The 12,677-nt window shown below is 40.3% G+C and overlaps 1 protein-coding gene across 2 annotated transcripts; it reads right to left on the reverse strand.

Moving 5' to 3' along the window:
- Positions 1-7,476: 7,476 nt before the first annotated feature.
- LOC104417962 (cysteine-rich receptor-like protein kinase 1) lies at positions 7,477-11,254 on the reverse strand. 2 transcript variants are annotated; one of them, XM_039304371.1, is made up of 7 exons: positions 10,773-11,254; positions 9,869-10,668; positions 9,395-9,508; positions 8,952-9,302; positions 8,421-8,655; positions 8,119-8,263; positions 7,477-8,030 (listed from the first exon to the last, which is right to left on the reverse strand). In XM_039304371.1, the coding sequence occupies exons 2-7, from the start codon at positions 10,632-10,634 to the stop codon at positions 7,662-7,664; spliced, it is 1,980 nt and encodes a 659-aa protein (XP_039160305.1). In that variant the 5' UTR covers positions 10,635-10,668; positions 10,773-11,254; the 3' UTR covers positions 7,477-7,661. The 2 variants fall into 2 exon arrangements, with proteins under 2 accessions (XP_039160305.1, XP_010027449.2); XM_010029147.3 differs by having other exon boundaries at positions 9,869-11,254.
- Positions 11,255-12,677: the final 1,423 nt, after the last annotated feature.

Genomic DNA, 12,677 nt, shown 5'->3' on the forward strand with positions numbered 1-12,677 from the left:
GACACGGCGCGATTGGTGGGGGCGGCGGTGGTGGAGACTCGACTCGACTCGATCCGGAGGTTTTTTTTTTTTGGTAAAACATCCGGAGGTTGAAGAGAACGGACTGATGCGAGAGAGCGGGAGCTGCAACGACTGACCGGACGACGTCGACGTCGACGTTTTTTTTTCCCTTTAGCGATTGTTCTCAGGCATTAAATTCGGGGAAGGTACCATGAATCTCCTACAGTGCACGGTCGTGGTCGGGTTGGTAGAAGATTCTCTTTTGTATCAAATTAGGGACCTAACCATGTACCGCTAAAATTGATTCGGTGTCTAGTTTTGACTTTAGATTATCGAATTTGGCCTCCGGCGTTTCCAATGAGACTCCCCATCCTCTCATTTTTCCTTCCACGTACGTTTGACCTTTTTACAAACCCATCGCTACCTCTGCGAGATGTCCTGGCTAATTTAGAGGCGTCGCACCTTCTCGAATGGATGGTGCTTTGCGTGTATGAGAAGACGATTGGGGGCACCCTGTTGTTTTTGTTTTTTTTTTGCCCGAATTTAGAATCTGAGATGCTTATACAAGACATTATCGTTTTTGAATTTAGAGATAAACACATTGGAAATTCCAAAAATTATCATAAAGGTTCAATTAAATCTCGAAACTTTTTGAAAAGTGTAATCGAGCTCTCAAACTTATTACGAAAATACAATCAAATCCTAAAATTTTCAAAAATTGTAATCATTGGAAGAACTTAGATTTGACTAATTTAATAAGTTTTAGAACTCGATTGTATTTTTTAAAGTTTTAAATCTTCCAATGCATTTTTCCTTTTGATGAATATATGACCTCTTCTACCCTTGTTATGAACCACTACATAGAGTTCCGCAAATAAAATACTTGTAGGAGCGTGACAAGATCGTCTCAATTCATAGCTTAAGTAGGAGGAAATCTAAGGAAAATTGAGCAAATTCTCAAATCAATAGGTTATAAGCACGAAGCGATCGGGCTATACTCTTCCATGCTTTCCAAAGCATCGATTCATCGGTAAGTCTTGCATGACATGATTCGGCGGATCATATGCACCGAGTCCTTGAGTGGTCGGGAAGCACGCAACGCAATTAAAATTCAATGTTCGGCCCGCACCAGAGTTTGAGCTCGAAATCTGTTTGGTCACCAAAAGCAAAATTATTAGGAGAAGGAATAAATTGGAGAAGGATACTAGAAGTGCTATGAGTTATATACAATGCTCATTTTAATGTTAATTTTTTTTTTCAAATCACTTAAGTCCACTTTTTTGAAAATACAATCACTTAAACGCCAACTCCAATTTAAATTGCCGAAAATCCAACGTAGCCATATTTTATTAATTTGTTAATCTTACGTGACTTGCCGGTGTGTCCAAACAGCATATAACCCCTAAACAACGTTTTGTAAAAGGTTAAAAAGTGATCACTTCAATGCAATCTTAATGAAAAAGTGATCGTGCTAAAAAAATGTCACCTTAGATAAAAATTTTAATCATAAATACCACGTAGATTCTTTAGTAGGAATTTCTCGCCGAAGACACTTAAGTGATCATTTCTCTTTGACTTTGGCTCTTAAGTGAGCCGGTAAAAACTTCTGACATTAACTGTTGTCCACCACTTATAACACTTTTAATGTTCTTCCCTCAAATAAATTGCAAGTGTTTGATGGTGGATGTCTCAATCTTAACTAGGTTTTGACCTTAAAAAAAAAAAAAAAAATTTGGTTTCGACCTTCGACTAAAAAATAAATTATCGATATGGCAACATCGGAACATCGGTCAGCTTTGAAATACTATGGGTTTTCGTTATCAAAACGCTGTTCTCCCCAATTTTCTTTGATCATTCACACATAGCCAGATCGGTCCCCCCTTTCCCTAATTTTCTTTAATCATTCATACATACCCGGCTCCCCCTCCTCCCCCAAAAAAAAAAATTCAACCACACACACTTACATAGCACCGGTTATGGAAAAAAAGTATATGCCTCAATTTCCAAAAGAGAAATGATTGGATGACAGTCTCTAATCTACTGTGAGAATAATAGTCTATTTTTGGTTACAAAAAACTAAAGGCTTTATTAGTATAATAGTCTTTAAACTATTTTGAAAATAACAACTTTTTGGGAACTGCAAATTCTTGAAGATGTAGACCCTACAATAATTTAAAATTATTTGTTATTTAGTTTTTGTGGTTCCAAACAGGCAGTTATTCTCATAGTAGATTTAAGACTCTCGCCAAATCATTTCTTAAAATCAAATAACAAATAATTATAAATTGTTATGGAACTCACTATTTTGATAATTTGTGTCTCATAACAAACTATTATTCTCATAGTAGTTCAATGACTATTATGTTAGCAAAATCCATTTTCAAAGCTTAACCGTACATAAACAATAAATTTATCTCAAGAAAAAATATGTCCAAATATAATCCCCAAAAAAACAAAAAAAGAAAAGAAGGCCTAACACTATGATTCAATATCTAATATTTTAATAAAAAAATGCATCTCTTTTTTGAATATTTTATTTCACGAGATTTTGTTAGACCCATTATCCATATTGAAAAAAGAAATTAATTTTTTTTTTTTTTGACTAACAAATAGGATTTCCGCTCAAAACTCTTTGTTTCATTTTTTTATTTTGACGAATACAATCAAAGTTGACAGCCAGAAATTTTCTTTTAGCTCTGGATTTAGGGAAACCCGCAAGTGGCTAATAACACGAGGATCATCATTTCTTTTAATTGAAGGGCATTTTCTTTTTCGTGTGCTTTTGGCCTTGTGTGAAGATAATTTTATATATAATATTTAACTTTTGGTCTTTTACCAAGTTTTAATTCACTTGCTTAGTGGGTAAACTTCACGCACCAAAAGAAAAAGTTAACAAACTTCCAGTTCAAAATAAAATCAATACAACACCAAAAGTTTATTATTTCAAGGTAAAAACGAGAAAATATTCGATAGAGTCAAATGTCGAAAAACTAGTAAAATGAAATGGATGTCATTGGAGTCACGACCACGCAAAATTAGACGTCGAAATCACGTAATTCTTTTAGCAAGGAGAAAATGAATTGCCACGGCACCATACTTAGGTTGAAATTCACGGCAATGAATTTTTCGGCATAATACGATTGTTTGGTGACCAAGGGAAAAGTGCTTTGAAAAGTAGCCAAAAGCACTTTTTCCCTTAGAAAAAAACCGACGAATTTGAAATCTTGATGGTGTCTCTAGAAGCTCAAAGGTACACAAATTCCAAAGGAGCAACAGTTAAAAAGGGGATTACATTGACAACTGCCGTCCAGCCATTTATTGAGCAATCAAATAATGAAAATTTATAATTTTCAATGAACAGTTTTTCACGTGTCGTGTATAATAAGATAAGATTTTTTTTGTAATAGTACAAATAAAACGAGGCGGACGAGAACCCTGGTGGGGAGAAAAGGTTTGCCTATTGGCTATTACCGTCCAAAGGAGAGTTCACTGATTTCATCATCACCAACACCTTTTAAAACTTTTTGATTATTATGCAATTAAAAAAGTAGAAGAAGGGGAAGGAGAGAGAGATAGGCGCCGCCCCCGGGGCGGTGGGGTTTGGGTTTGCGTTGACTATGACCATGCGTGCCTATTGACAGAGTACTCCCTACGGTCAACTTTTCAATAGAGAGAAAATATCAGATATGACCTAAAGAGAAAAAAAAAAAAAAAAAAAGAGAGAGAAAAGATCAGATATGACCTAAAGAGAAAAAAGAAAAAAGAAAAAAAAGTGATGCTGGCGACATGGCAACATCAATCCACATCCATCTCTCTCGTGAAAGCGAATGGAGAAATTAGTAAAGATGGATTATTTTTGACATTAGATTAGCTTATCTCTAACCTTTTTTTTTTTTTAACTTAGCCAAAATATAGTTGGCATTAACCCCTAGTTTAAGCTTCATAAACCCTTCAACCCCGAACTCAGCTCATCGCACAACATTTTTTTATTTATTTGTTTAGTATTATCCTATGTTTATTTTACAAATCATTGTGTGTGCTAAATATTGCATGCAGGTTGTGAAATCCTACTCCATCATTCACTTGTTCTTCAACCTCTCGAGAATGTGGGGAATTAAACTCTTCACATCTCATTTCCTAAGTAAGAAAGATAGTCATTGGAGCACAACACTTTAAATTTACCAATTCTTATGTGAAATTTCTAGCATTAATCATGGGGTTGATACAAAAAAAAAAAAATCACAATTGTTTATCTACACCTAATTTTCATGTCATAAAAAATAGTAAATTGATATGCATGTGACAAATTTTTGCTCTAATCCTAAATAATTGCTGACATGGAAACACACTTGGCAAACAACTCGATTTTTGGGAAGCTGGATCTGAAGAATATAAATTGAGATCGGAATTTGCAAAAACTTACTAGTTTGTCCTAAGAGCTCCTTCACATTTCAAAAATCTCAAAAATTCCAAAGAGAGGACGCATTGCTCACATCTTTGCCGCCATCCTTTCTCTTGAAGATGATGATACAACCGCCACGATCGCCGACAGCGAGGTGATCCCTTGTCTTATCAAACTCGATCGCAAATATAACGTAATCTGAAAGAATGCCACGCACCGACAGCATAAGAAAAATCTCATTGCATCGCTAGTGATACAAATCATGAAAAGCACGAGTCAGAGCCTTTCGATTCCAAAAAACTTATAAATCCCCAACATAGCCGCCACTACCGCAACCGGCTTACTCATGTGAGCTACGAAACAAGCAAAACCACACGATCGCTCTTGAGATGGAGCGTCATCCTCGGATGGGGCTCTTGCTTGAGTTCGAAAAAGTAATCCAGAGAAGATATACTATTTATTGTAATAAGAACATCAATGTAAAGAATATGATAACAACTTTATAATATCCTTCCATTTACAAATATTGAAGAAGAAGAAAATAAGATATAACATAAAATTGGATGTGAGGTACGGATATCCGAATCTCCTTAAGGCAATTAGTTTTTGCCAATGGTGCTCCACAAATTCACGAACTATGCCCCCTAAGATACAATACCTCGAACTTGTTTGGATTAGCAATATGTAAACAGGACTCAGTCAAACTGTTCAATTGAACCAACACACTAAGAAAAATCAGAAGAGTAGGAAAGTGTATCAAAGCCTTTTTTTAATTGAGTCGGAAAAAACCAAAACTATAACCATAATGAAGCTCTATGTCCCTATTTATTTATAGATATTTTTAATTCATGTACAGAAGAAATACATGAATTAAATAGATGCATGTATCTACAAAATTCATGAATCAAGAGATACGAATTCATAGACACATGAATTCAAGGGATTCGTAAACTCTATAAATACATGAACTAAAAGATACATAAAACTAGGAAATTCATGAATTCAATAGATACGTGAAAAAAAAGTTTAAGAAATTCATGAATTCAAAAGAAATACGTGAACAAAAAAGACGTATTTTAATTTATCGACTTTTATTGATCCATTAACCATAATTATAACAAAACGACCTATTGAGCAAGCAAGCAAGCTCGCCTTCCTCTTTGGGAGATGGCTCGCCGAGAACCTGAGAGAGCTTCCACTCGAGAGGCGGCGCGTCGGAGCCAATGGCGGTCAACGTCATGATCGCTCGCTCGCAGGGATACGACGACGATGACGACGACGACAGGGACGACGACTCATCGCTCTTATCAGCTCGCTGTAGCGTTGGGATATCAGGGAAGAGAGAGGAAGTCCGTACGAGAGAAGGCGCCAAAGGATCTTCGGTATGTTCTGGGCTTGGGCTGTTGATTTTCTTGTTTTCTTTTTCTCTGATGACTCTAAGCCCATTATTGATTTTCCTCTTTTTTTTTTTTTTTTTTGAGAAAACAGAAAAGATAAAAAACAATTGGAAATTTTTGCTAGTGGATCCTATCTCGTCGAAAAAAAAAAGAAAGAAAGTTGTTGCATGATTAAACTAATTTAGAGAGTTCGCCTGTTTCGCAAAGAATCCACATTTGGAAGACTATTCTCCCTAAAATAAATCGCTCCCATTACTTACAAAAATGATCGAAAAAAAAAATATGTTTGAAAAATAAATTACCATTTATAATGAAGATATTTATTATTAGTTGATTATTATAGCGATATAAATAATTATTTTAAGAAAATTATTTTCTATATCGTTTATTTGATGTGAAAACAAATAGATCATAGTAAGCTAGAGAACTTCACATTTTTCGTCTTGTGACTCCTAGGACTTATTCATCGGCCTTTGATCAGACTTCTCGTATGTAAATTCGTGCATGATTCTTTGATTTGGGTCTTTGGATTTAAATTTTGTAACATTAAGCCCTTAATCCTACGTAATCGAGTCACTTCAACTCCAAGTTCCGGTTCATTAAGAAATGTATTTTACACGACATTTTCGAAAACTCTGTGCATCTCACGAGCATTTTATGCCACTTGCCGCATGATATGTTGACCGAGAAAATAGAGTGGCAATCTATTTGATGGTGCATTTATTTTATGAAAAATAAATAATTTGAAATTCGTTTTTTTTTTTTTCTATAAATAATTATTTGTATTGCTTACAAAAAGAAATAAATGAAAAATAATCTCCAAACTGTTGTCAATGATGAAATCATTTTTTGTTCAATTATTACAAAGACATAAATAATCAATTTTAGAAAAATATTTTTCAATGCATTTTTCTTGAAATAATCTTAACCTCAATTAGCTGTAAAGTATCTTTTGATTAATACGAGTGAGCGTTGGGTGGCAAATTGTGATATAAGAGTGGCTCTAAGGTATCTATTGTAATGTTAATATCATGCTTGTTGAACCTAACAAATGGGTCAAACGACATAATGACTCCGAAACGTTTCAAAACGTTCGACGAGTCAAGTTGTTGCAATTTTAGCCTCGTGCGAATCAATTTCTCCATAATTTCTACCCTCGAGAGAGATAAATTCGCGCGACCCTATAAATCGGAGGTTGCTAATTTAGTAACCTCGGGCGAAATTTTTATAGAAAGTTCTAATATGGTCATTTTGATCAATTCATGAGATAGCCAGCAAGTGATTTCCCAATAAAAATCGATCAAAAAGATTATATTGAAACTCATAAGATGGCTTTAGATTTTTTTTTTAAAAATAAAATAAATAAAGGGTAATAACGGAAATATGAAAAATCAATAGGGTAATTTAGGAAGAAAAAAATATTTGCCACGTGGGTATTTCCTAAATCTACTGCGGTTCGACTTTGAATCCACGCCGTACAATCTGCCGAGAATTGCCCCATGTTAGGACATTCTTTGGAAAAGAACCACCTTATCTGATCTGATCTGATCCCATCTTTGTACTGTTTGAAAAGGGGCTGGATGTCCTACCTAAGCTTTTAAATATCGTCTGCAAACGCACCCAAAAGATCCCAATTCCAAAAAGGGTCAACGCAGCAAAGTTTGAAACGAAGAAGAATTCTACAACGTGCTTTTTTCTATGCGCAAAAAGGTAGTCTGCAACTACGACCGGAGAAAGCAGAAGACATTCTTGGCAATTTAAAGTGCTTCCAAAAACAATGAATCGAACGCGACAACGTTGGGTGGTCGTAGAACGAAGAATGGATTTTCACCATGTGCCTGTACAAAGAACTTAACCCGATTCTATCTAGGCTCGGATGCTTCGACCGCGTAGCGGCTGTTCGTCCGCAGGCTCCCCGTCATGCTGGAAGAGACATCGGACACCGTGAGCTGGTTCGACAGCCATGTGTGCGTGTATGAGCTTCCGGTGCTGGACTCGTCGGACAGCACGCTGGCGTTGAGGAACGGGGGCTGCTTTGGCTCTGGGACGGCATGGTCCCTGTTGCGGAGCATCTCGACGACCACGGACATGGTCGGTCGTAGTTCCATGGACGCTTGCGTGCACAGGAGGCTGATCTGGAGCATGTCCGATGCCTCCGGGACAGGGAATTTGCCCTGTAAGGCCGGGTCGACGCACGCGGCTAGATTGTTTGACTTGTAATGCTTCCATACCTGAAAAGCAAATCATAAAAGTTCCATGGCTCCGTCACGCATCTTGACATTTTAATCTGCTGATACTAAACACAGTAAGCAATCTTACCGACTGTAATACCGAGCTCGACCCCTGTGCGAATACGCTGCTCTTCCTACCGCTCAAGATTTCAAGAACCAGCACCCCGAAAGCATAAACATCGGCTTTCTCCGTCAGTTGTCCCCTCACAAGATATTCAGGCGCCATGTAACCGCTGTATAGTTTACCGTCTTTTAGAAATGAACCAAACTTAGCCCAGAGAAGATGTGATATGGGAAAACACTTTGACTGGCCAAAACTTGTCAGATTATAGAAAAAAAGAGTGCCGACTATGGTATCAAGCATGCTAGTGATTGAACATGCATTCTTACAGTGTGCCTGCAATTCCTGTGCTGAGGTGAGAGTTATCCGGAGCAATGCATCGGGCGAGCCCAAAATCCACAATTTTCGCCATGAGATTCTCGTCGAGGAGGATGTTGCTAGATTTTATGTCCCGGTGGATGATCTTCACTCCGCAGCCTCCGTGAAGATACGCAAGGCCCTCGGCTGTTCCTGTGATGATGCGCAGCCTCTCCTCCCAAGTCAGGACATGGGTCGCATCGTTGACTGCAGCAGAAGATTCTATTCTCTTATTGGGGCCGCCTCGTACTTTAGAAAGAACAGCAGAAACGGAGTGTGGCTGACGTAATAGAAGAAGAGGAATGGCAAGACACTTATGGCGCAGACTTTTGAAGCCTAATGACTCGGAAATCATAAGACGGAGACATTAATTGCAGTACAAGCAAACAGGTTATTAAGATTGCAAACTGAGCCGATGCTTGTTCTAAAGGGTTAGATCTCTTCTCGGCATCAATCGATGACTGTGTAACTGTTAAGCAGTCGAGCAACAGCCAGCTACTTACCGAAAAGAACTTGATCCAGACTCCCGTTAGGAATATATTCGTAGACAAGGAGGCTCTCTGGGCCCTCGATGCTGCATCCCAAAAGCCGGACGAGGTTTTTGTGTTGGATCCCGTTGATCAGGTTCACCTCATTGAAGAAGTCGTCCACCCACTGGCACGTGTTGAACACCAGCCGCTTCACCGCGACCACCTTCCCGTCGGGTAGTATCCCCTTGTACACGGAACCGGCCCCCCCTTGCCCCAGCTTCCTCAAGTCATGGAAGAAGTCGGTGGCCTTCTCCAGCGTCTCGTACTTGAAATACAAGTTAGACTTTCTGACGCTCGCCGGTAGTCTCATGAGGCTATGCTGCACTGAAAATGGATGAATGCGAAATTCGCACTGTCAAGCTCGTATTTAAGAATCACCGAGATTCCATTGTACGCATTGGATTCAAATCATTTACCTAATTTCTCCTTGGAGTACTTTTTGTATCCAATGTATGCGCCGATGAGAACGAGAGAAATCGCCGCAGCAGCCGATGAGGCTATCGCTACAGTGATGTGGACCCTGGACGGCCCTGCGAAATGACAAAGACAGCATCGCTTCCGTTCAAGTGATTCTATGACAACTACAAGTCAAATGTCAGGGGCCTCACAAAAATTCGGATTTGGCAGCCTTAGCACTCGAATGAAAGATCAACATGTTCAACCCAATATTCAGGTCGAGATTAACAGAGTTTATTGGAAATTCTGAAAACCCGCCCACGACGAATCACGAGATCAATCAAATCGAACTTAATCAGCGAACGTGGAGGAAACTACGGTTGGAAATACTGAAATCTGACAACAGACATGGAAGAGCCTCGGTTGCCCTGTAATGGCGAGGAGGCTATCTTTTAATGTCCGAAAAACCAGTGATCAAGAGGCTAACTTGTTACCTCCGCTGACGGGGACGCTGTAGAACTTCGTGGTGGAGTAACGGAGGAAGCATCCCGCATTCATGGCCCGCGCTTCTCCTGCGGGCGTGCAGTTTCTCGCCTTCGATGCCGCATTCTCCAGACAGACTCTGCAGCCGCCGGCATCGAGCGTGCTCCAACACTGTGCCAAAGCGTATACCCCGGCGGCTCCTTTGGCTCCGTCCTCCCCGGCCACCGCGAAGCCCCCGTTCTGCACCGCGCTGGCCGAGACATCCCTCAGCACTCGGTCCACCCTATATGAGAACTCGGCCGCTCTCTCCGCCGGGACCGTCGAATTGGAGCTACAGTTGAGATTGTCGTGCGTCGGATCCACGGTCTCGTTGTAGAAGTCGTAGCCGTCGTAACGGAGGAAGCAGCCGTCGAGGTAGAGCCGGCCGAAGTTGGGGAGGCAGCGGGGGATCCGGGTCCGGCTTTCGGCGAAGCAGAGTAGGCAGTCGGTCTTGATCAGGTCGCCGTGGCACTGGGCGAGGCCGTACACCGCCGTCGGCGGCGAGGCGAGGGAGTAGTTGGCCTTGCCCCAGCGCAGGTGCGCGACGCTGCCGGAGATCTCCCTCATGACGGCGATGAAGTCAGGGACGACGTTCCCGGCGACAGTCCCATTGGCGTTCCGGCAGAAGAGGCCCACTACGGCGATCCGAGGGTCGGAGGCGGCGAGCGGGAAGAAGATCGAGCAGAGCGCGAGCAAAGGAAGAGCGAAGTAAGCGGAGACCGCCACCGGAGAACGCATTGACGGGCTCGCTCCGTTCGACTCCAAGAGCTTTCTGCTTGAGAAAGGCTCGGTTATGAAATCTTTCCCTTCTCAGTTCTCTGCAAAGAGAAGAAGAAGAAAGAAGAAGAAAGGGAAAAGATCTCGTAAGCCGCAAACCAGCTACACAACGCAATTCTGTCCTCCTTTCTTCTTCCTCCTTCTTCTTTCTTCTTTTTTTCTTCAGTGGAGCGACTATTTGCCTTTGTGGGTTCTACTGTTTGGAGAGAGAAAAGGTGTTGCAGCTCGAGTCATGATGACTGATCTGATCCAACTGGGTTGAAATCTTTGCTCATCAGATAGAGAAGGAAGGGGGAGGGGAGGGAGAATGATGGAGTTGAAAAGGCGAGGCCCCAAGGGAGAGACGGGTGCTTGACCTTTGGGGCATCGGATCTCATCATCACCCTCTGCCTTTTTATGCTACAGTAGGGTTTTCGGAAGGTGCCATGTGCGATGCCAGGTCCCAGGAACTGCCGCAGATGACACACTTGATGACATGTTTGATGACAGCTCGCTCTCTTTTCCACCCCACCACCCCCCGGCGGCGGTAAGTGGAATGCAGTGTTTGGCATGGCGCGATTGGTGGGGGAGCCCGAGAAAGACTTTGGGTTGACGGCGGTGGAGATGAGACTCGATCCGGAGGTTGGACAGAACGGAGAGAACGGACCGATGTCTGACACAGAGAGAGAAAGAGAGTGAGAGAGCTGCAACGACTGACCGGACGAGGGCGACAGTTGTCGACGTCGATGTCGACATCGCTGTTTGCTTCTTTAGCGATTATTCTGCGGCATTAAACTCAGGGAAGGTACCATGAATCTCCCAAACTGCACGGTCGTGGTTTGGGTTGTTATAAGATTCTCTTTTCTACCAAATTTGGGGCCAAACCATGTACCGCTAAAATTCATTCGGCGCCTAGTGTCGACTTTAGATGATCGAATTTGGCCTCGAGCGTTTCGGATGAGATTCCCCCCTTCATTTTTCCTTACATGTACACTTGACTTTTTCCGGTCCCATCGCTCTCGTTGGGAGATGTGCAGGCTAATTTAGAGGCGGTGAAATTTTATAGGATCAATTGCTTAATACTGAGTGGTAAAATTTAATTGGAGAGGCAAATGAAATACGAAAAAATTCGAACTCAAAACTTTTAGTGGAAATTTAATTAGAGAAGTAAATGGGTCTGCAAAAATTCGACGTCAAATCATGTACCACTAAAATTCATTCGGCATCTAGTTTTGACTTTAGATGATCAAATTTGGTCTCGAGCGTTTCGGATGATATTCCCCCCTTCATTTTCCCTTACATGTACGTGTGACTTTTTTTGGCCCCTTCACTCCTGTCACGAGATATTTTGGCTAATTTAGAAGCAGTGAGATTTTGTAGGAGTAATATCAATATAATTAGGGAGGTAAATGAGACTTGGAAAGATTGAATTCAAAACCTTCAATAGAAATTTAATTGGAGAAGCAAATGGAGTCTAAAAGGATTCAATTTCAAAACTTTCAGCTCTAATATCATATGAGAATTTTGTGAGACCACTATCAACTATTATAAAAGCTTAAACTCTTAGATGATGGCTTATTATTTATATATAGAAGTGTTGCACCTCCTCGAATGGGTCGTTAGACTGACAATTTGAGCTTAACTTTTGGTGCTTCGTATATATGAGAAGATGATTGGCCACCCTATTGTTTTTTTTTTTTTTTTTTTTGGGCTTGAATTTAGAATTTGAGATGTCTATATGAGACACTATCATATTTGAATTTAGAGATAAATGTATTGTAAGTTCTAAAAATTATCATGAAAATTCAATTGAGTCTTGAAATTTTTTAAAAATGTAATTGAGTTTTAAAACTTATCAAAAAAGGGTAGTCGACTCCTAAGACTTTCGAAAATTGTAATCACTGAAAGGACTTAGATTTGATTGATTTGATAAATCTTTAGAACTCGATTGCACTTTTTAAAAAGTTTTAGATCTTCCAATGCACTTATTCCTTATATTTATATATGACCTCTTCTACCCTAACT

Source organism: Eucalyptus grandis, chromosome 2 (assembly GCF_016545825.1).
Source record: "Eucalyptus grandis isolate ANBG69807.140 chromosome 2, ASM1654582v1, whole genome shotgun sequence".
Lineage (NCBI taxonomy): Eukaryota > Viridiplantae > Streptophyta > Magnoliopsida > Myrtales > Myrtaceae > Eucalyptus > Eucalyptus grandis.

Excerpts from the sequence above, each read along its gene's own strand:
- LOC104417962 (XM_039304371.1), bottom strand. The coding sequence starts at position 10,634 with ATGCGTTCTCCGGTGGCGGTCTCCGCTTACTTCGCTCTTCCTTTGCTC. Across the intron at positions 9,303-9,394 it reads GTACTCCAAGGAGAAATTAG|TGCAGCATAGCCTCATGAGA; the intron begins GTAAATGATTTG and ends ATCCATTTTCAG. Across the intron at positions 8,031-8,118 it reads CGAGCTCGGTATTACAGTCG|GTATGGAAGCATTACAAGTC; the intron begins GTAAGATTGCTT and ends TTTGCTTTTCAG.